This window comes from Alligator mississippiensis, chromosome 1 (genome assembly GCF_030867095.1).
Source record: "Alligator mississippiensis isolate rAllMis1 chromosome 1, rAllMis1, whole genome shotgun sequence".
NCBI classification, from domain to species: domain Eukaryota; kingdom Metazoa; phylum Chordata; order Crocodylia; family Alligatoridae; genus Alligator; species Alligator mississippiensis.
In genome coordinates this window covers 295,074,906-295,096,228 of record NC_081824.1, presented here as the reverse complement: position 1 = coordinate 295,096,228, position 21,323 = coordinate 295,074,906, and the positions used below count along the sequence as shown (strand labels likewise).

Below are 21,323 nucleotides of genomic sequence, written 5' to 3'. Positions count from 1 at the left end.
GCTGCTGGGGCAGACCGGGCTGCGCTGCCTCCTCATGTATACACCGCCGCGGGGAATACACAGGTGCAGCATATACATGGATTTATTTACAAAAATACAAATTTCCCGCTGGTTATACGTGGGTGCGACATACCCGCGGGTGGGGTATATGCGTGAAAATACAGTACTGCACAGTAAGCATGGGTACATACAGACACACATGCTTACTGCATAGTGAACTACTCTACTACATAGTACAGCATCTTGTGTAGATGCACCCCACCTGTCCGCCCCTCTCCCAGTAGGAGCGGATTAACATTTAGAAACAAACACTCACACCACATAGAGCTGTCATTGATAGATTTCAGTTTATAAGAACTGGCATGCTTCAAAGGCAGTCACACAAGGAGCACTAACTAGCTTCTGTGGGAGCAGATTACTGTTCTCCACAGATTGAAGTTTAAATTGAAGATGATCTAAATGATGAGAAATACTACTGTTTCTAAAGAGCAACTCCTGTCTTCTCTCTTGGCAATACTACAAAAAAACTAAGCTTCATTCAAGCTAGAATACCTAAGTGAAATGTGCATCAAATCAGAACCTCTCTCTTTCCCAAAGAACAGTCTTATTTCCAGAGTTTATATTACCTGTAACATTTCTGGCCGAGTCTCTTGGATAACCACAGAAGTTGTGGGCCAAGTTAATACTCCAGGTACAATCTTACGATTAACCATTGTCTGCGATTTCAGGAACTGATCCAGAGCATCTGAAAATCTAAATTTCAAACAGATAACAGGATGTTTAGATTACATATCAATAATCTCTACAACCATTTCATACAAATGACTTACAGGGAATATAATACTTCATATGTGTGCAACTCATGTGGTCCTTAAGGAAACTGAGTTAGCATAATATTTAAAAGTAACAAATTAAAATGGGCTGAAAGGAAAGCTTTAACTATTAAAAAGGAACAGAATATTTAGAACATATAAAATAGAATAATGTATTTTAAGAGCACATCTGCATCTGCCCAAACTCAAAATCATTCAAGTTTTACATTGTACCAACCTGTTTTGTCTAAAATATACTTTTCCAATTCCATAATGTGCCAAGCAATTAAATCTCTCCTTCTGGTACTGTTCAATTATTTTGTTAAATTCATCTTCAGCCTTTGCTAATTCCTTCAAAATAAAATTAAAAGAGACTCATTCACAGTCTATTTGAAAGAAGGAAAAAGCTTTTGGATAGGTGTTCTTAACTGCATCTTGTGTGTATTAATCAGCTCAAAGAACAATAAGGGTTTGATTGCATAGTTTGTTATGCAGATGTGAGAGAAAAGAGACAGATGACTGACCATAGCTTACATACTCTAAATTAAGCTTCTCCTTTAACTAGTCCATTCATTTTATTACTTTAGGGAGGCATGTGTACTATGTTACCATTAGTCTTTAAACTTTCTAATGAATAAATCTAAACACTGTTTAACTAACCCCCAATCTCCAGTGAACATACTTTCTTTAATGTATTGATATTTTTAGACATATTCCAAAATATTGAATTTTATTTTTTAAATGAGGTAGACCTTTCTGGTGTTGTACATTAAAGAACCAACACTGTCAACAAAATTCAAGCAAAAGTCAACAAAAATAAAATGTATAACTATCTCCTCTATATATTAGAAAAAAGGGAAGACAATAATTAATACAGGAAATGATTTTTCCTTCATTATCTTGGTCTCCAAATCCAATTTGAAAACTTAAAGTAATGGTCTTGATTGCCATATTAACTTCTTGAGCTCCAATAAAATAAAAAAACAACACTGCAGACAGTAGGCAATATGACTGCCTAACATCTAATAAAACCTCCTCTCCTGATATTTACTTAGTCTGTTAAACAGAGGCAAAAATGCATCACATACTGTCTGGACTGGAATTAACATACCAATAAAAGAACTTTAGAAGTTTCAAGTTTTACCTCTGGCTGCCCTATTCCAAGAAGAGCAGTAGCATGCCCATAGATGATCACAACGTAATCAATAACAGCAAGGTTCAGCTTCTGCAATAGAAGCAAGGGAATCATAACAATAGAGTATGTCAAGACTAAGATACCAACCCTGAATGTTCTTCTGTGCCTTGATGTGGAAGTACTATTTATTCCTACTACTACTATTGATTGATAGGAAGAAAAAAACAACAAAAAAACAAAAACAAAAAACTGTCAACACTGCTCATACCATCACTATTCCCCCAGCAACAAAAGTGTTAAGATGGGTAAAAAAAAAAAAAGCATTAAGCTAGGTAAAGAAAATGAAGGATTTCTGATCTTTTTTGGCTTATGGGGACCATCTTCTCATCACCTGCCCACCTTGAGATATAGCATGGCAACAATCTGAAACTGACATTCTTGGCAAAGTCGTGACACGGGTTGGTAGGCTGCATTCACTGATAAAATGCTTGACACTGGGTGTGTGTACACATGCAATTCGTGGAAAGCAATTACTCTGGAGCTTATTGCTCCCAGGCACGCTGTTTGAATGTGCACATGGGGTGACAGCACACTGAGCCTGGTTGGAGCAGCCCCAGCTAGCAGGGGGCCCCAGGGGCTGTTCCGTCCCGTCCCATGTCCCCCCCCCTGCTCAAGGTGTTGTGGAGGGGCTGTCTGGGGCATGAGGGTGCTCCAGTGCAGGGCTATAGCTGGCAGACAGCTCCCACACTGAAGCAACCCTTATGCCCCAGCTAGCCAGGGCAGCATCTATATGTGCACTGCTGTAAAGTAAAAATCTTTGCAGCAGGATTGTACGTATATTTACAAGTATTATCCTTTACAATCCTGGGGTGCTGTCCTTTGTATGGGTGCTGCAGAATACTGCACAATGTTATTGTTAGGTGTGCAAACACCTACACAATTCACAAGCTAAAACAAGAGCTCTTAAATATGAATCCATACTGTGAGAAAGGCTCTGACCTGTTTTTGTAGGGGGGTTTTCAGTCCTGTAATTGGAACAATACAGCATATATGTTGCATCTCTTCCCTACATGCCATTCTATGTCTTTTTAGATTATAATTCCTTTAAACAGATTAGGTCTTCCTTTATATTTTATTTGTACAGTGCCTAGCACACAGTAGACCAAAGTGGAAACAAATAGTAATTACAAACTATTTTCAAAGAAAAGAAAGAAGGTGAAATATTTACAGGATAAAGCACACTGACCCTCAATAAACAGGTCAGAACTCTCTCCCTTGATTTTACCTTTAATTCTGAAGGATCCAGAATATTCATCAACTGTGAAAAGGCCTGCTCAGCACTGCGACAGCGCTGGTCCATCAAGGCTTTATAGCCATCACAAACAAGAGATTTTAACATTTCTGCCAACATAGTTGGATCCACCTAAAAAAAAAAAAAATTATATATATATATATATATATATATATATATATATATATATATATATAACAACCAAATTTTGGTTCACTATATTATAAAATAAGCCCAATATTAAAAAAAAAAAAAAGTTTACCTGATAGATGATTACCATCAGTATATCTTCATTTTAATTATAAACAATTATACCTTCCTATATTTAATTCAGTTTTAGCATTCAGTCAAATCTGGCTTGCTGTTATCCAAAGCATCTCTGAACAGCCAATTTGGGTGAGTTTAAGAAAATTCTATTCCTATTCTGAAATAACTTCATTGGCTTTCCACTTATTTCAAAGTCAGTTAAAAGTTATTCCATTTCAGTGCTCGTTAGACTTGCTCCAGCCTACTTTACAGACCTATTCTCTCTAGTCCTCAGTTCAAATCTAGGCTTCTTTCTCTTCACCCAATTTCACCAGTTGAGTTCGTTTCCTTTTCAGCACTTTTGCTATCTAAAATTAGGCTTTCTGTGTATTTTTTTCCTCAGGCTGTCCAGTCCATGTAAAACAATTCCCTCTTGCCTGTATATTCTCCCTTGGCCTTGGTTCATATTTAATGCTGAAATATCTTGGGATTAATTAAAATGACTGTACAAGTGTTACTCTTCCAGCTCACTTCCAAACACGGTATGTTTGAACAATTATGTCTTTGATTTCAGTCCTATGTTCTGAACAACAGGGCAGACTTTCCTGCCAGCAGATACCTATTAAATCAGTGGAGCTGCATGCCAGTGCACCACTCATTCCCCAGGGACACAGTTGAGTGATTGTGTTCTGAACAAATAATTAAAAGAAATCAAAACAGTTTAGTTTCAAGGCAGCAACTATTTGTCAAAGTACAACACACAAGGGTTTTTACAACATATAAGCAGAGTAATATAAAATGTGCATAACGGACCAGAATACTATACTGTTTCTGTGTCACATGGACCTGTTTTATAAGCTGCCATCACTAGGACTCATTAACATATGATGGAACTTAAATTAAAATAAAAAGTCAAGCCCATAATTTTCTATCCAGTCATTGTAAGGCAGAGCAAGGATGGAGGAACAACTGTAAAAAATGGGGAAATTTCTGGAGGAAGTAAGGAAAACATGAGCTCAAGTTGCCCAATTGGCTGGTGGCACATGAGGCTAAACAGCACTGTGGAGTATTATTTTTAATTATATCAATCAGAGGACAGAAAGTATGAAAAGATGCCTTTCTTATCTTTTATATAAACTTATGCAAACACATTTAAAATCACCATTAATACTGTGACAAGCTAAACAACACAAAGTAGTTAATTATTAAAACTGCATTCTTAAGTCATGCTTAAAAGTAGTTTTACATACTTGGAAATAACCCATTTTTATTTTCATATACTTTTAAAAATAATGATTAGAAAGTTGTTTCTCATGTCCAAAGTAATACTACTGTTTTCTTGAATATATTAAATATCTGAAATAATAATAGCCTATGGCACATGAGCAGCATACATACAATTGTAAAATGTAAAGTTTTATACCTTAAGAGTTTTATCTTGCTAAAATTTTCTCTGTGAAGAATTAAGTGTCAGAATTCAAGCTGTAAAAATGCTAAATGAACTCCAAAATAGAAAGGTTACTATAATAGTCTAGTTTGTGAAAACATTCCAAATATTTGTTGTCTTTTAAAAACAATATAGGAAGTAGGAAGAATGGTGATGGTAAAATTAGTCATAAATATGAGGCTTGTTACATTGCTAATGGACAAATATTTAAGTGACTAGTTGTTCATTTCTTTCGTTTTTTTAGGTTTTCATACCAAATTTCCTCTACATTGGTGACAATGTACCAGATCCTATTCCATCACTAGGCATCCAAGCAGCACTTAAAGTAATCCCATTCAAGTCACTGATGCAAAAGGAAGCAGGTAGGCCCTCTTCCTCCTTGCTACTTTTTGCGAGTTTGCCTTAAAGACAAAAATACACAAATGTAGACAAAATCTAACCAATGCCCGAAGCCAGGTATACTAGCTTGTTCTTTAAAGCACCTTCCAATATGGATCAGAGATTTTTTTTTTTGCCAGGTGGTAAAAGGTTTGGACAAACTCAGTAAGGCTTCAAGTTCACTGTGACATGCAGATATATGCTTGTCAGAAAGAAGCATGCTAAAACAATATCAGAGGTAATAAGCAAGTAGATCAAGTATACCATGTTAGTCAAATAAGTATTACAAATTCAGCAATGGTATTTAATGTTGCTGTCAACATCACATGGTTTATTCATAAAGAGACACAAAAAGTTTTTTAAGCTACGATCTTAACATTTTGTGGTTTTCTTCAGTTACCTGTCGGACAGCACTGCAGAATTTATCCTGGATGTTTTTAGAGTCAATCTTCAAATTCAGGTGTTCTCTACAATTAAAGACAGTATTATCAAAAGCTCAATTTCCAAGTCAGAGTATGCAGATACACATTATGATATATCCCATTATACAAAAAACAAGGAAAGTCCTTTGCTTATATAACTGCATGACAACATTTGACTTGGTACTACCCCATGGTCAAGGGCAGCAAACATTCATTGCCTTTGATACAAATCTCTAAGAATTCAGAAGAATCTTTTATCTCCAAAATAAACTGAGGAACTCCCTGGTATATAAAAACAGGAATATGATCACTGAGCTAAACAAATATCCACCTCCTTAAAAAAAGACTAACAATATTTTCTTTTATGAGCTGAACAAGCATTATGCCTTCATCCATCTCAAGAAACAAATATTAACTCTTCTTAAGTGAAACTAAAAAGCCATGCAAACTGAAGGAAAATGATTAAGCAAGATCTTGCACCATCTGAAACTGGTATAATTCACAACTTATGTGAAAACCATGACATTTCTATCTCTTTGTATATCATTGGGCAAGTTTACTTATTCCATATTTCGTTTATCAATCTGTTGAACAGGTGAAAATTCTTCCTTTCTTCTACTCTCTGTCTTGTTTATTTATATTAGTCTTTAAGATGGATAAAAAGTACTTTGCGATATGTAAATATAGCAGAAGTGACCAGGTTTTCTTTTTGATCCTCTAGGTCAATGAGGGCTAACCTTTTTGGCAGCCCTGCCACAAATTAGCCCAGCACCCTCTCCAAGTGGCATTCTTCCCCTGCCCAATCTGCAGCTCTGCTTCCTTCTCCCTATTTAGTATGCCCTATCTAATCTGCTGCTCTATTTTCTCCTACCTGCCCTACATGCCACTGCATTGCTGATCACCTCCACCATCTGCCAGTGGCCACTCTCAGAGGCCATGTTTGGCCACTCCTGCTCTGGGCCATAAGTGGCATGGGCAGCCTTTGTTGTGGAGCACATGGCAGACTGGAAGGAGCAGGGAACACAGTAGCAGATAGGGTAAGGAACAAAAAGAAGGGCAACAGATCGGACAAGGGGTAGGGAGTGGAGAGCAGGGCAACAGATTGGGCAGGAGAAGGGGATCAGAGTGGTACTTGGAGGGCACAGGGTTCACCTTGTGAGACAGCTACCAAAAAGATTGGCCCTACTGCTCTAGGCCAAGAGTGTCAAACAGCTGACCTACGAGGTTTCTCATAGGCTACGTCACCCACCTCAAGTCTGGATTTGGTTTATGGGGCCACCAGAACCCCTATGGCAGTGGTGTTGATCCCAATGGCTGCTTGAGCTGCTGTTTCAGCACAGCTGTGGAACCCAGGGAGTTTACACAGCTCACTTAAGTCTATCCCTTCCTGCCACCTAAAATCAAAGTTTGTCATCCCCCTTTGGGAACTAAAATCAGTTGGGGGAGGGGGAAAGGAAGGGGCAAGGGGCTGAGCAGCAGCCACAGGGAGTAACACCACTGTCACTGCACACAGGTCTTCCAGCACATGAGGCCCTACAATTTGGCCACCCCTGCTGCAGGCTATACAGAAATATAAAACAGAAACAGATGATTTCAGTTTTAAGAAACCCTTGAAATTTAGCCCACTAGGTTTTATGGGTTCTATAAATGTTTTTAACAAGTGATCTGACACTGCCCCCAAAACTGAATAGATGTACAGTATTTAGCTTTTGGACAAAGCATACATGCATATGATTAAAAATTAAGGACATTAATACTCCCACTGCCTACACTGGAATTATTCACACAGTTAAATTAAAAAACCTGCTGACAAAAAGAAATTCTGTACTTTCAGTTCTGAAAATGGTTGAAAATGTGTTCCTGTGGCCAAGGCAGTTCTTTTATGTCTTTTTTGTGTTACTATTTAGGCATATCTAAATGAGATGTTTACTGTGGAGTTGCCTAATTAGCTCTGCAGTAGACATTTTAGCATCTACACACTGTACCCCCATTAGGCTGCAGGAAACTAAAACTCTGCAGCAGGTTAACACTTGTAAAGACAAGCACTTTCCTGCTGCAGATTTAAAAAAAAAAAAGCAGCAACGCATCTAGATGCTGACCTGGCTGGCTGGGGCATGAAGATGCTTCAGTGTCAGGGCTGCGTACTGGCTACCCTGGCACTGAAACACCTTCATGCCCCAGCCAGCCCCTCTGCAGCACACCGAGCTGGATCAGAAAAGCCCTCGGTTGCCAGGCTGACCCCCAGGACCCTCTGCCAGCTGGGGCTGCTCCAACTCATCTCAACGTGCCATCATCCTGGGTGCACATGTAAACGTAGTGCCCTGAAGCAATCAACTCCAGTGTGAAATGCACCGGAGTTTATTGCTGCACATTAAATATACGTGTGCAGCCTCTGAGTATTAAAAAGCTGTTTACTAAAACATCCTCGATATCAAATGATAATCCAAGATATCTAGCCTCTTAGAAAGCTACAACACATTTTGCTTTTGACTTGAAACAAATTATTTTTTACAATAACAACTTGAAAATATACAAGAAAACAATAATACTTTTGAAGTATCTTAAAAAATAATTTATAAATCCCTATATGCCATATAGTAGCCCTGCCATGCCTCTGGGCAGCACTATGATCTGCCAGGCAGAAGGCTTTGACTCAGAAATATCACAATAATCATATCAGCATGGCCCAAAACTTAACAAGGATCATCCCAAAAGAAACAAACTGAAGACAGCATGCCAAATTGGAATTAGAGTTCTCAGAGGTGACTTGTCTGCTACATGCAGACAACAGCACATACAAGGCCTTGAAAATATGATACAAACCAAGTTATGCTGATAGGAGTACATTTTGACCAAATAATTAGAACAAGATCCACATTATCTTACACTGTCCAATAAACACAGTCATTGTTATGTCTAATTTATCAGAGAAACAGCTAAAAAGATACAAATACCATGGTAGTTTTGAGAAATGTTAAGTCATTTAACAAGAATTTTCATATTATACGTTTATTTATACATGGCTCACAAAAAAACGCCAAACATTAGTGCTCTCCATGAAAGCCGATTAAAATACATTTAATCAACAGTTATCTTAAAGTGCAGGTTTTCCTTGAAATGTAAGTTTAATATGTCACACTAGGTGAAGTTAAAAAGCAATTTTCTATAACTTCCAGCAAAGCATAATTTCACACCAATTCTCTTTCATTAACCTTAATTCCCCCCTTTATCATTAACACCTTAACAAAATCATAGGGTTAATTTATACCTTCAACTACTGCAGGAATAACAAAACAATTAACTAAGGCTGCAAGAATGAAAGCTTGAGTACATAATGAGTAACTTGTAAATTAATTCAAAGTCCTAAAATGCCCTATTACTATAATGATATTATAGCTAAAATGTGAGCCAAAAACTTCTGCAGTGCCTAGAGATATACAGGTCTACCTAAGGATTTTTTCATTACCTTTAATAAAGTGCCCAATCACATCAAGAATGAAGTAAGGACAAAATGACAATCTAAATAATAATTTTTAAGAAGTGCTACAGCCCATGAAAATCCTGAAAAGACTTCATTTTTACTTTCATTTGGTCAATTATGTTAAGATTTTGTATTCAGGTGTTGATTATTGTAGATACTTTTTATTCAAAGATTACCAAAAAGAATTTAAAGAAAAAATGAACAAACTTAAAGGAAGATTAAAATATAGATTATTATATATTATTTATAGTATAAATATATTATTATAGTATAGTATATTATTATATAGATTATTAATATTATATAAATTATTATTTATGTTCTCCAGTGTTTTGTTTGTTATTGAAGACAGGATTTATCATCAGAGCTTTTGCTTTTTCAGTTTACTTTCTACCCCTTGATCATAACCTCATGCCTAGGAAAAATATCTACTACTATAAAATAATTCAATGTTATAGCCTTCAAGAGAGGATGAAAAAGCTGGTGAAAACAGCTTTTAAGTTTAAAAAAGTACATCATCAGTAAAACGCAAACAAAATGTATTAAAACATTCAAAATGTACATTTAACCTTTTATCTGATCTATTTTAACACTTCCCCAAGATAACAGTTGTCCTTATAAAAATAAAATAAAAATAGGGAGAGTCAAAATTTTCAATAGTGTCATCCCAAAAGTTTTCATCATAAAAAGCAACTCATGATAAACTATACTCACCTTGCCTTTTCAGAATCACTGGTTTTGTTCTTTGGCTTTCTTTTATTTTGGTGATTCTGTCCTATTATGGAATAATGACAGTTTATAAAATGAAAACAACATTAATTTTAAAAAGGCATCAGCTTAAGTCACATTTTAATCCAATTCATATTATCCATTTGATAATACTTTGTGTAGTTTCTCCCTTTCCAAAAGTCACTCAACAAAGCACCACAACAATTTATAAAAATAAGTCAGGCCATTATTTAACAGGTGGATATCTCAGAAACAGAAATTTAAGATGTACTTAAAAATGTAGTGTATTTGCAAGATCCCACTCTAACTAAATTAAATTACCTACTTATAGTTTTTAAAGGGAAATAGTGCACATAAACTTAATACACAGTATTATTTCAACTTTTGATATTTAACTAAAGACAATTCCCTTCTTTAAAAACACTTTGTTGAATGAAAAACTCAGTAAATTCAAGCCACAGGTTCTCTTGAAGAATGAAAGAGAGGAGAAGAAAACACACCAGTCATTTTCTCGTACCTATGCCAGGCTATATTATAATGTTCCACAGCATCAAAATTTGGACTTCTTCTCCACAGCATTAATCAGGCAACTATAACTGAGATCCAATTTTCTATACTACTTATTTCATCATGGAAGTTTTCAAAATGACGATTTTCTACACTGATCCTAAGACACCTTAAAGTCATGGTTTTCCAAAAGTACAGAGTACTCAGAAAATCACCTCCATTTGTGATTGTTTAGCAGTTGGCAAATGAAGAAAGGTTGGGAAAAAAAAGAAAGTGACTGATCTAAAATATTATTGGACTTCAGACCACAGACTCAGATCAGTATTGAATTCTGTGGCTGCAAATGTTTGATAATTCAACAAGAAGAGACACATTATTGCTCAACAGAGCTCTGCTGAGTCCTTATGACTCAAACATATACAATGTCAATAAGGTAATACTGATTCAGTACCAACAATAGGAGTTCATAAAATTTTAAAAAAGTTACAAGGATAACTGCCCTGAAAACAACAATAAGCAAGCACTTTATATAAAACACATCTTACACATTATATATTTAGATATTAACATGGCCAACTCATTTTGTGGCAGCCTATAATTTAATACTTAGTCTAGAATCAGCTAAAGAATATATAGAACACGTTGTTTTAACACCCATCTTTTTTTCAGACAAAAGCCAAGGAGAGTTAACTGACCAAATGCAAAAGATTTTTGATTATTTGTTTGCCCTGAGCTTGAAGGATGTTTAATGTAAGACTGCCTTAATTGTATAGTTCAGATTGCCAAAACAGTCATAAACCAAGTAAGCTATGAAAAACAGGAAAATAGCTTAGCCTTAAGGAACATCTTGTTTGAGTGCAGAAGGAAGACAGACTTGGCTAGTCATTCTGACATGGCTGTTATACAAGTTGTGCATGAGAAAAATGCAAAAAAATATGATCAATTATTACAATATGTAAAAGTTGCATGGACATTATATTGCACACCACAAACTTCAGTCCAAAAATGAAACAATGCCATCTATGTTTCTGTTCTTCCTTCAATACAGTTCACATTTAAAATAAAAAACAGAAAAACAAGTTTTCATACGCAATACAAGCTCTCCTCCAAAATAAAATCACCCAGCGCAATCATCATTTATCTCTAAGAACTGATACTGATCATTTCAATCTCCTCTGAGAATATGAAATATGGAGAAAGGCAAGTGTGAACTACTTACCCCAGAAACACCTTAATGCATTAGAAGTAACACTAGTTCTACTAGGAAGTGCCATTAAGAACAAATAAAAAAAATACACTACAGAAAAGCAAATGCGCTCAAAAAAATGCATTAAAATAAAGTTTCAAAGGAAAATATGCTAAATGCTAATTAATTAAAAAAATTTTAAAGAATGGCACAGAAGTCCCATATATAAAAACTCCCACAATCCATAGGCCTTTCATTGAACAAAGAGCCTGGGAAAGAAAAATGAAAACTTTACCTCCACCCACCTAAAGCCTGTAACAGTTAGTCATGCACAACCTAACTCCTCCTCCCAAATCAAGGCCAAATGAAATACTTCCTCTAAAATCAGTACTGACACAAGACCTCTTGTACCAGAGACACTTAAGGGGGGGGGGGAGGGGGGGGAAGACTCACAAAAGGAAGGGGGAAGGAATAAAAAACCCTAAGGAACAAAGAATTAAAACTATTAGTGCTTTTGAATAAATCTGAGTTAAGTCACAACACTTCACAGCCCTATTATCTGCCTGACCTTAATTAATTTTCCTTTCCCCAACCAACATGTTACCATTCCTTCCTTAACTTTCTAAAATTGGTTATCCTCTTCTCTCAAAAGCATCCAGGATCATAACTTGGCTGTTTCTTACTTTAACTATTATATAGTGATCTTTGGCCTCTTTGCTTCTCAGATGTTTCCCTTCCAGACTATCCAGATGCAGCTGTCAAAATTATTTTCTTTTCCCAATTATGACATCCCTCTTCCCTACTTTATACTATCTTTCCACATTAACTCCCGTCAACAACTTCCAATATTTGGCTAACATCTTTTCCTCATAATTCTACCACACTATCTCTTCACACACATACTTGCTTCAATTGGTCCTTCTGCATCTTTTCCTATTCCCAGCTTCAAAACAACCCCGTTCTTCCTTCAAAATGTTAATCTAAGCCTACTATTGTGCAACTCATTCATCCCACAACATCCAGATCATTCTGCTTATTGCCTGGTCATATACTACTTTTGAAAATACTACCCACAATTAATGACTGTGAAACTTAAGCTAAGTTGGGCATACCCGTAAAAGTTAAGCTACAAAATATTAATGACAATTGCATGGTGCAAGAGGATGCAAGTTTGTAGCTGGGACCTTCTGAAAAGAAACAGAGGCATCACTTCCAGCTTATCTTACTATACCTATGAAGATCTTAAGCAGGCTCATATGTGTTTGGTATGCAACTGTGAAACATCTATCCTTGATTAATTACTATAGTAGATATTTCTTTGTAATTAACTTGTGTTTACGTGCAGGAAGAGACATTTTCCATATGGGGTTTGATAGGCGTCTCCTCCTGATTCACTGTTGTTTCATCTCTGGTTCTCTTGATCTTCCAGGGACACATCTGTGTTTTTCTGGTTGTTAATCAATTTCCTGATATGTTTCAACTCAGTAGAGATTGAAAACCTCCTGTTACTGAGAAAAGTAATTCGATCAAAATTGGGACTTTCTGATAACCAATAATGAACAGTTTGAGCAACAGGATCTTTCTGTTAGTTATTGCTTGGGTTTTTTTTCTCTACTTAAGAATACTCTGAAGATGCTGAACACCAGGGTATAAGATGAAAGAAGCAGCTAACTGGGCACGTGCCAAGACTGAGAAATCATTCAACACAAGAACTGCTACTGTGCCCAGAAAACCTGATCTCTCAGGTGACAGATCCATGCCTTGAGAAGCTGACAAGACTGAGACTGCCTCTTTGCCTGCACTGGTGAGATACTATCGCTTTTACAGCTAAATATACTGGACTTTGCTTTAATAGTGAATAGTTGTAGTAAATAAAGCATTTCTGTTATTTATCACACAAGTTGTCTCAATCCTTTATACACTAGTCCCGAATCCCATTTCATAATTTAACAACAATATACATATGCTACCCACTTATGCATCTAGAATTCAACTTTATAAAGATGCTCTACAGTCTGATCCTAACTGAGGAAACCCACCTAGAAGGATGTGACATCCCAACAGGACTACTTTTTGTGCTAAAGCCCCGTGCAAAAGTTAACTTAGTGGCAGTCAGGACTAGAAGGCACAGCATTTTGCAGGATCAAGCTCTGAAACTAAACGCACATTTCACTAAGCACCATGAATGTCTGTATACATCGCCTACATACCCATTTAAAACCAAAGCAAGTCATGGATTCCAAGAAAAAAATTCTGCCTTCTCAACTACTAAAAGTTTTACAAGAATTGGTCCTTTTTCAAAAGCTGGTCGTGGGCAAGTAACTTGGGGTTTTTATAAGACAGAAAAGAAAAGAGTAAAAAAGAAAGTTTTAAGGAATAAAAAACTGCCCACTGCTCCAAAATTTATACTTTCTCCCCACATAAAGAAGCTGTCTTCAGTTTGGTATTACTGTGTAGTAGGTAACTTTTATTTTCAGCAGCAAGAATAAACTTTAACATGGTTGTGCTCCAGTATTTAAAGACACTGGTATTTATTAATTTATTTAGTCTTGAAAGTACACCCACCTCTCCTCGTTATTTAAAAAAAATCCTATTCTTGAATCAAAGGGGGCAAAAACTAACTGGCTCCCCTTGCCTGACTCAGTTACCCCATCCCAGTTATCTTCCACGGTTTAGTTCCACTTGATCATCTCAAATGCATGCTGACAAATACGCTAACTAAGGGTGCAGCACAACAATTACTAAAGAAAAACACATTCTTACTATAGAGAAGATTTCAGTAACCAACAAACGACTGCCTATCCCATGCTACCTCCCTAAAGTAGATGCTATTACAACACATTGGCAGACAAGGTTCTTTGCGTAATTGCCACTAGGTGACAGGGAAGCTTCACAGAGCAAAGGGTTTCTTCCCTGGGAGTGGACATACATGTTCCATATAACAACTTTCACATACAGTAAAGTTCAACGCATTTTCCAAGGGGTAGCTCTACCTGGATTTGAGTGATTTACTGAGTAGCAAGGCTGTACACTACGTCCACCCGACTTTTTACTAGGTAGTAAGCATGTGCAACTGCACCTAACAAAGGATAAAGAAAACTGGAAAGACACAAGATGTTCAGTGCTCACATTCCAGTATGATTCCAGAAATAAGAATGAAATACATAATTCATAATAGTTTATAGGAGTTTTTAGTACAGAATATTAATTTAAAGTTTTCTCGACTGACAACAGTTTATTTAAAAAAAAACAAACCACCCTGTCAAATTCCTATTATTGTCAGCGCTAACTCAGATGGGGTACAAAGTAAAAAATTAACTCACCTGATGGTAACTCTGAATTATTCTCTTTACTTAGGGTATCAGTGGAGACCTAATGATACAGAAAAACATACATAGCTTTGAAAAGTCAAGTTAAGAGCCACAATATTTGATACATGCACAAGAAAGGGAAAGAAACAAGACAATAGTTCAATCTAAATACATTATGTTTAAACTGAAAATGACAATTAGGTCAGCATTATCTAGGACAATTATATTAAAATACATCATGGTAGCAATAAATAAATCAGAATTAGAAGTGATTAAGAGAGGAAGGAAGAACGGGGAAGTGGTTCCTGACAGATTAAGTACTTAATTACACTTCTGTGGCAGCAGAATCAATGTCCTAAATTGGGGTCTTCGGAAGCCCCCAGGGGGTACGCAGCAGTGGAACAGAAGTGGGGGCACTTCTGGTTTCGCCGGCGGTGCTCTGGGGTTTGCCGTAGGGGACTCCCTGCTCGACCGGCTGAGGGACTCCCTGCTTCTGGACTGGCCGCTGGGAATACACCCACCAAAAAATGTTGACCCCCCCCCCATTCTAAATTGTGTGTAGTCTGTTCAAAGACAGCTTCAGCATGAGCAAACTGAGGCCCAGACTTAATAGCAGACTGCAAAAATGAAGGACACTGGGTAGAAGAGGGGTTATCTTTTTTAGCTTACTTTCCGAAGAAAGAGAAAAAGACAATATAAAAAAAGGTAAAAAAAACCTGCAAAGAGTCTTCTACTTAAGAATCATAGGCTGCATTCAAGGGATTTCCATTTTGTACTCAGTCCTGTCAGACTGCTGCCTCCCCAACAGAATCATCCTTTTTCTTTATGCCAAGTTACAGAGCGTAATCTGAGCAGTCCAACTGGTGGCACATTGTTTGCGTGTGGCCTGTGAGGAGTTAACGGGATTGGCTCCTGTTCCCCGTCACCCCAGCCACTCCAGGCGCAACATCACTTGGAGCCTCCAAGCTTCCCCTCCCTCCTCTGAGTTTTGCTGCCTGCCCACACCCCAGAGGGCTGAACAATTCAGCAAACATTAAATATTACACAGAAAAAAATGTGCATGTCCAAATGACAACTTCTCTTCAAAAAAAGTTAAAACCTACTATTTTATTTGAATTGCAGTTCTGATCCCCAATAGAATGATCAAGTTTGAAAAAAAAGCTATTTCACAACCAACTTTAATGTATAAAATTTGAATCTCTTACACGCCCAGTATATTTAATAGATGGTTTTTCTAGCCCATTTTTTCTTTGAAAAGACAAGCCATTTCATTTAAGTCTGTATCAATCCAATGTTATGACTGATGCCTACAGAGCCTTGTGTACAACTCAAATAATCAACATTTTAGTTCTTAGAGCAGCTAAGATATTCTTGTATTACAACACACAAAACACTACCGACCCCCCCAATATTACTTATTCACAATAAAGCCAAATTACAGCTAAAGTAGGAAACAACTTGATTTGTTGAAAGTGCATGTATAATTTCAGCTACAAATCTGCATTAATAGGTTCTAAAAACTTCATGGTTGTACACGGATGGCAAGATGCATCTTAAATAAGGCAGATTTAGGATTTTTTCCAACTACTACAGAATCAGATTTTGCATGCAACAATTGTCACATCCAAAAAAAAAAATAAAAAAAAAATCAAACACTAACATTAAGAACGTTTAAATTTGTAAAAATCTAAAAGTTTACTAATACACTGATTATCTAAAAAATATCCTGTCACACTCTTTGTATTAAATAATTAAATCTGCTCTCATTATAGGTTTTTTTTTTTTATGACCACCATCTCTCTGAAAAAGGTGAAGTGATAAAGCACTTGTTACATTTCTATAATATGATTTAACTTTCATATTAGTTTTTTTTTTCATCTCATACTGCTAAAATACTACCTTTTTTTTTTTTGCTCACAGTACAGTAAGTATTTATCAGCAATGTCTGGGCAAACCTACATTCTGATGTAGGTTTGCCCAGATTTGTTACCTGCCTCAATAGGTAACAAATTTTAACAAGATGCTGTTCCAAAAACAAATACAATTTAAAATCTTCAAAACATCCTTTTACATTCTGAATATCTATACTTCCTCTGTTTTGAGACAAGCATCATAATTTCCTAACCCTCCATTTCCTCATGCTTTGCTCTTTCCCCTTGGTTTCGTTTCTCTGTAAATGAATCAGCTTTTCTATCCAGCAACACCCTTGCACAAGTTTCTGGTAATCTTTCATACCTGTACAATACTTCAGTATTTTACATTACTAAAAGAGCCACATTATTCATTATCTTGGTTCCAGTTATATCTAGCATAAGTAACCAACTAATTTTGTACAATTAGTAAGCAGAGGCAGGAAACATTAATTAAAAAAAACAAACGGACATTAACACATTGAAAACCTTTCTGTTTTATTTCATCTAGTTTGGGAATGCAGCTTTTATGATTATTACAAGATGAGTAAATAAGGTCTTGTTGTAGCAAAAATCCCAGCTTTTTTCTTTTTTTTTTTTAATTTAAAATGCTTTCCCTCCCTTTCCCCAACCATTTCTGACTTTTTCTCTCCCTCTCTATTCCCTACAGATAAGTATAAGTAAGCTAAGATGTAGGATAAGCTTTAACATTTTATTTTAGGTAGTAAGTTTTATTTTTCTCTCCCCTCTTTGCAAATAAGTGCCCTGCTATTTTGATATAGGTATGCACTGTTTTATAAGTGATAATAATTATGTTTGTATTGATTTTTCACTGCTTTTATATTGTGTGATTGCTAACTTACATATGTAGGCCTAAAACAATAAAGTCATGTTAAGTTCCCATTTTGTTTGTCAAGTCTCCATCTTATTCCCCGTGCCCCATTGTGTAACCTATGACTTGTGCCTACCCCTCCTATGTAACTTGGCTCCTGAATGAATGGGGATGAATGAGAGACAATGACAGTAGGTCTAAAAATAGCTCCCTCTGAATGACCAAACCATCAACGCCAATACCTGGACCAATGATCCAGCCCTTGGAACCACCCTCAGCATTCAAGAAACAAAAGATGAACCAACACACCATTGTGCCAAGGCTGCACATGCTCAGTAAGAACATCTGGAGCCCTCTGGGACAGGACTGACATTGCCGGGACAGGCCCTCCCATAGGAGATCAGAGGTAGTCTGCTCCATAAAAAGGGGTAGAGAAGACTGACTCCTTGGGATGCCCTCTCCATCTGGACCAGCACCATGCCACACCACCTATCCACCCAGAGGCCCTGCCAGTGACCCACTCTGGACAACACCTGCTGGACAAAGACTCCTTTCCAGACTGGATAGGTAGCTGTCACCCCCACCCCCTCTTCAACCAAGGACTTGGACTCTACTTCTCTTCCCTACCTGGACTCCAACACTTACACTGAGTCTCTTTCTCCTGCTGCCATTGTGAGTGCATGTGTACACGAGTGTGTGCATGTGTGTGAGTCAATAACTTCATGGGGCTGTGTAATGCGTTGTCTGTTTAATAAAACTGTTATATGGACCCCTGAGTTGGGTTTGCTTTACTACAGTCCGGCTCTGCTCCAATCTCTGCCCCTCTAACTTCTGTCTCATTTCTCCTTCTGCTTCTGGCTCACCGTCACCTCCAAGACCTGTCTTGAGCTTCTCTCTGCCTCCAAACCCCGTTTCTTTGCCACTGTCTTATCCCCACTGCCTTTTCCCCCTGAGCTCCCAGGTTTCTGCCTCAGTTTCTTCCCTGGCTGTCTCCTCCTTGCCACCACTTATCTGCCCCCACCCCCAAGACATCTCAGCTGTCTGCCTCAGTTTTCAGCCCCAAGCTCCCAGGTTTCTGTCTCTCTCTTTCCTGGCTGTCTCCTTGCCACCAGGCTTTTTTCCCTTGCACCAGTGATCTCGAGTAGTTCCTCAGCCAGCTTCTCTCTAGTCTATCGGTTCTAATCCCGGTTCTGGTAACTTTCACTCCCTACTCTTTAACTCTCTCTCACATTAACCTTCCCCCAAGTATCCCAGGTACCCCAAGCACACACAACTTCAAGTTAGGAACTTATGTGTGTGTGATATACGAATTAGTGATCTGTGTATGTGTACTGAGTGTGTGGGTATGGACAATTGATTTTTGTCCAACTTTTGGGGTGTATAGTGTATGTGCTTGAATTGGTGATAGGTATGCATGTGCCTAGGCTAGTTTGGATGTGTATGTGCCCAAGTTGGTAGTGTATGTATGCACCTAAGTGATTTGTGTGTTTGTATATGTGCAATTGTGTCACACCTTCTTGTCTAACGGCACAATATTGAGATCATGAAAGTTGGCCTGACCCCACAGGGCAACGTTGTCTATCCAGGCAGGAGCGCAAACCATGGAAGAACTGGCACAATTTATGAGTGTCATCTCATTTTTTAATCAGCGAAAATTATCCTGGCTTCAAACTAGGATAAATAGAACTTTTTCAAATGATGCCTATGCTAATCATTTCAGAGATTTTAGTTGTAGCCATGTTGGTCTAAAGGCATAGGCAAACAAAACTCTTGGGTTAGACACAATTCTATCCGGCCCACGGGGCCCCTAAAAAATGTAGAAAATTAATATTTCTCTGCCCTTGGTTCCTGCAAAAAAATGACAAGAACAAAGGGCAGTAGGACCCAGGGAAAGCACAGCAGGCTCCAACAACAGCGGGCCCCACCCAGCATCGTCCCCCAACCAGCCAGAAGCCCCTCCCAGGGTTTCTGGCCTGGGAGCACGTGGCTGCCTCGTGCCAGAACCACAGGTGAGTTGGGGGGAGAAGGGCCTTAGGGGACCCCGGGCAGGGAAGGAGTGCAGGGAAGAAGCGGCCCCTTCCCTGCCCCGTGCTGCAGCTGCTTGCAGCCCACGTGGGGCTGCCTGTGCCTGCTCCGGACAGCCCCGTGGGCTCCAAGCGGCTGCAGCAGGGAGCGCTGGCCATGGGGCATTGCCCCCTGCCCGTACTGTGGGGCTGGGGGGCACTGGATGTGAGCGCACAGGGAGCCAGTGGGAGCAAGGGGCCTGCACCGGTGCCCTGGGGCCAGTGCCGGCAGGGCCCAGAGCAGGGTGGCAGGAGTGCGGGGTTCCAGCCGGCAGATGCTCTATATGGAGTTGGGTCATAGATTCACAGATGTTAGAGTCGGAAGGGACCTCAGTAGATCATCGAGTCCGACCCCCTGCATTAGCAGGAAAGAGTGCTGGGTCTAGATGACCCCAGCTAGATGCCTATCTAACCTCCTCTTGAAGACCCCCAGGGTAGGGGAGAGCACCACCTCCCTTGGGAACCCGTTCCAGACCCTGGCCACTCTAACTGTGAAAAAGTTCTTCCTAATGTCCAGTCTAAATCTGCTCTCTGCTAGCTTGTGGCCATTATTTCTTGTAACCCCTGGGGGCGCCTTGGTGAATAAATCCTCACCAATTCCCTTCTGTGCCCCCGTGATTAACTTATAGGCAGCCACAATGTCGCCTCTCAACCTCCTCTTGTGGAGGCTGAAAAGGTCCAAGTTCTCTGGTCTCTCCTCGTAGGGCTTGGTCTGCAAGCCCTTAACCATACGAGTGGCCCTTCTCTGGACTCTCTCCAGGTTATCCGCATCCCTTTTGAAGTGCGGCGCCCAGAATTGCACGCAGTACTCCAACTGCGGTCTGACCAGCGCCCGATAGAGGGGAAGTATCACCTCCTTGGATCTATTCGTCATGCATCTGCTGATGCACAATAAAGTGCCATTGGCTTTTCTGATGGCTTCGTCACACTGCCGACTCATGTTCATCTTGGAGTCCACTAGGACTCCAAGATCCCTTTCCACTTCCATGCCAACCAGCAGGTCATTCCCTAGGCTGTAGGTGTGCCGGACATTTTTCCTCCCTAGGTGCAGCACTTTGCATTTCTCCTTGTTGAACTGCATTCTGTTGTTTTCTGCCCACTTGTCCAACCAGGCCAAGTCTGCTTGCAGCTGTTTCCTGCCCTCCCACGTGTCCACTTCTCCCCATAGCTTTGTGTCATCTGCAAACTTGGACAGAGTACATTTCACTCCCTCGTCCAAGTCGCTGATGAAGACATTGCAGAGTATCGGCCCAAGGACCGAGCCCTGAGGGACCCCGCTGCCCACACCCTTCCAGGTCGAAACCGACCCATCCACCACGACTCCCTGGGTGCGACCCTCTAGCCAATTCACCACCCACCGGACTGTGTAGTCATCCAAGTCACAGCCTCTTAACTTGTTCACCAGTATGGGGTGGGATACCGTATCGAAGGCCTTCCTGAAGTCTAAGTACACGACATCCACCCCTCCTCCTGTATCCAGGCATTTCGTAACCTGGTCATAAAAAGAGACTAGATTAGTCAGGCACGATCTGCCTGCTATGACCCCGTGCTGGTTTCCCCTCAGCATAATTTG

General features: G+C 38.9%; 2 protein-coding genes across 8 annotated transcripts in view; one reads left to right on the top strand and one right to left on the bottom strand.

The window, feature by feature from the left end:
* Positions 1-13,463, top strand: part of VPS26C (VPS26 endosomal protein sorting factor C) — a 105,424-nt gene extending 91,961 nt beyond the window's left edge. The window contains exon 8 of the mRNA XM_059720738.1: positions 13,255-13,463. Coding sequence (XP_059576721.1) covers positions 13,255-13,292 — 38 coding nt within the window. The 3' untranslated portion in view covers positions 13,293-13,463. The remainder of the gene's footprint in view (positions 1-13,254) is intronic.
* TTC3 (tetratricopeptide repeat domain 3) overlaps positions 1-21,323 on the bottom strand; it is a 101,664-nt gene that overhangs the window by 48,896 nt on the left and 31,445 nt on the right. For 6 of the 7 annotated variants that reach the window (XM_019476117.2, XM_019476114.2, XM_019476112.2 and 3 more), the window contains 7 exons: positions 14,958-15,006; positions 9,927-9,987; positions 5,710-5,776; positions 3,233-3,370; positions 1,957-2,037; positions 1,051-1,163; positions 627-753 (listed from right to left, as the gene is read on the bottom strand). In XM_019476117.2, coding sequence (XP_019331662.2) covers positions 627-753; positions 1,051-1,163; positions 1,957-2,037; positions 3,233-3,370; positions 5,710-5,776; positions 9,927-9,987; positions 14,958-15,006 — 636 coding nt within the window. Of the gene's footprint in view, positions 1-626; positions 754-1,050; positions 1,164-1,956; positions 2,038-3,232; positions 3,371-5,709; positions 5,777-9,926; positions 9,988-11,667; positions 11,912-14,957; positions 15,007-21,323 lie in introns of those variants that run through there. The other variant, XM_019476118.2, reaches the window with a different exon arrangement.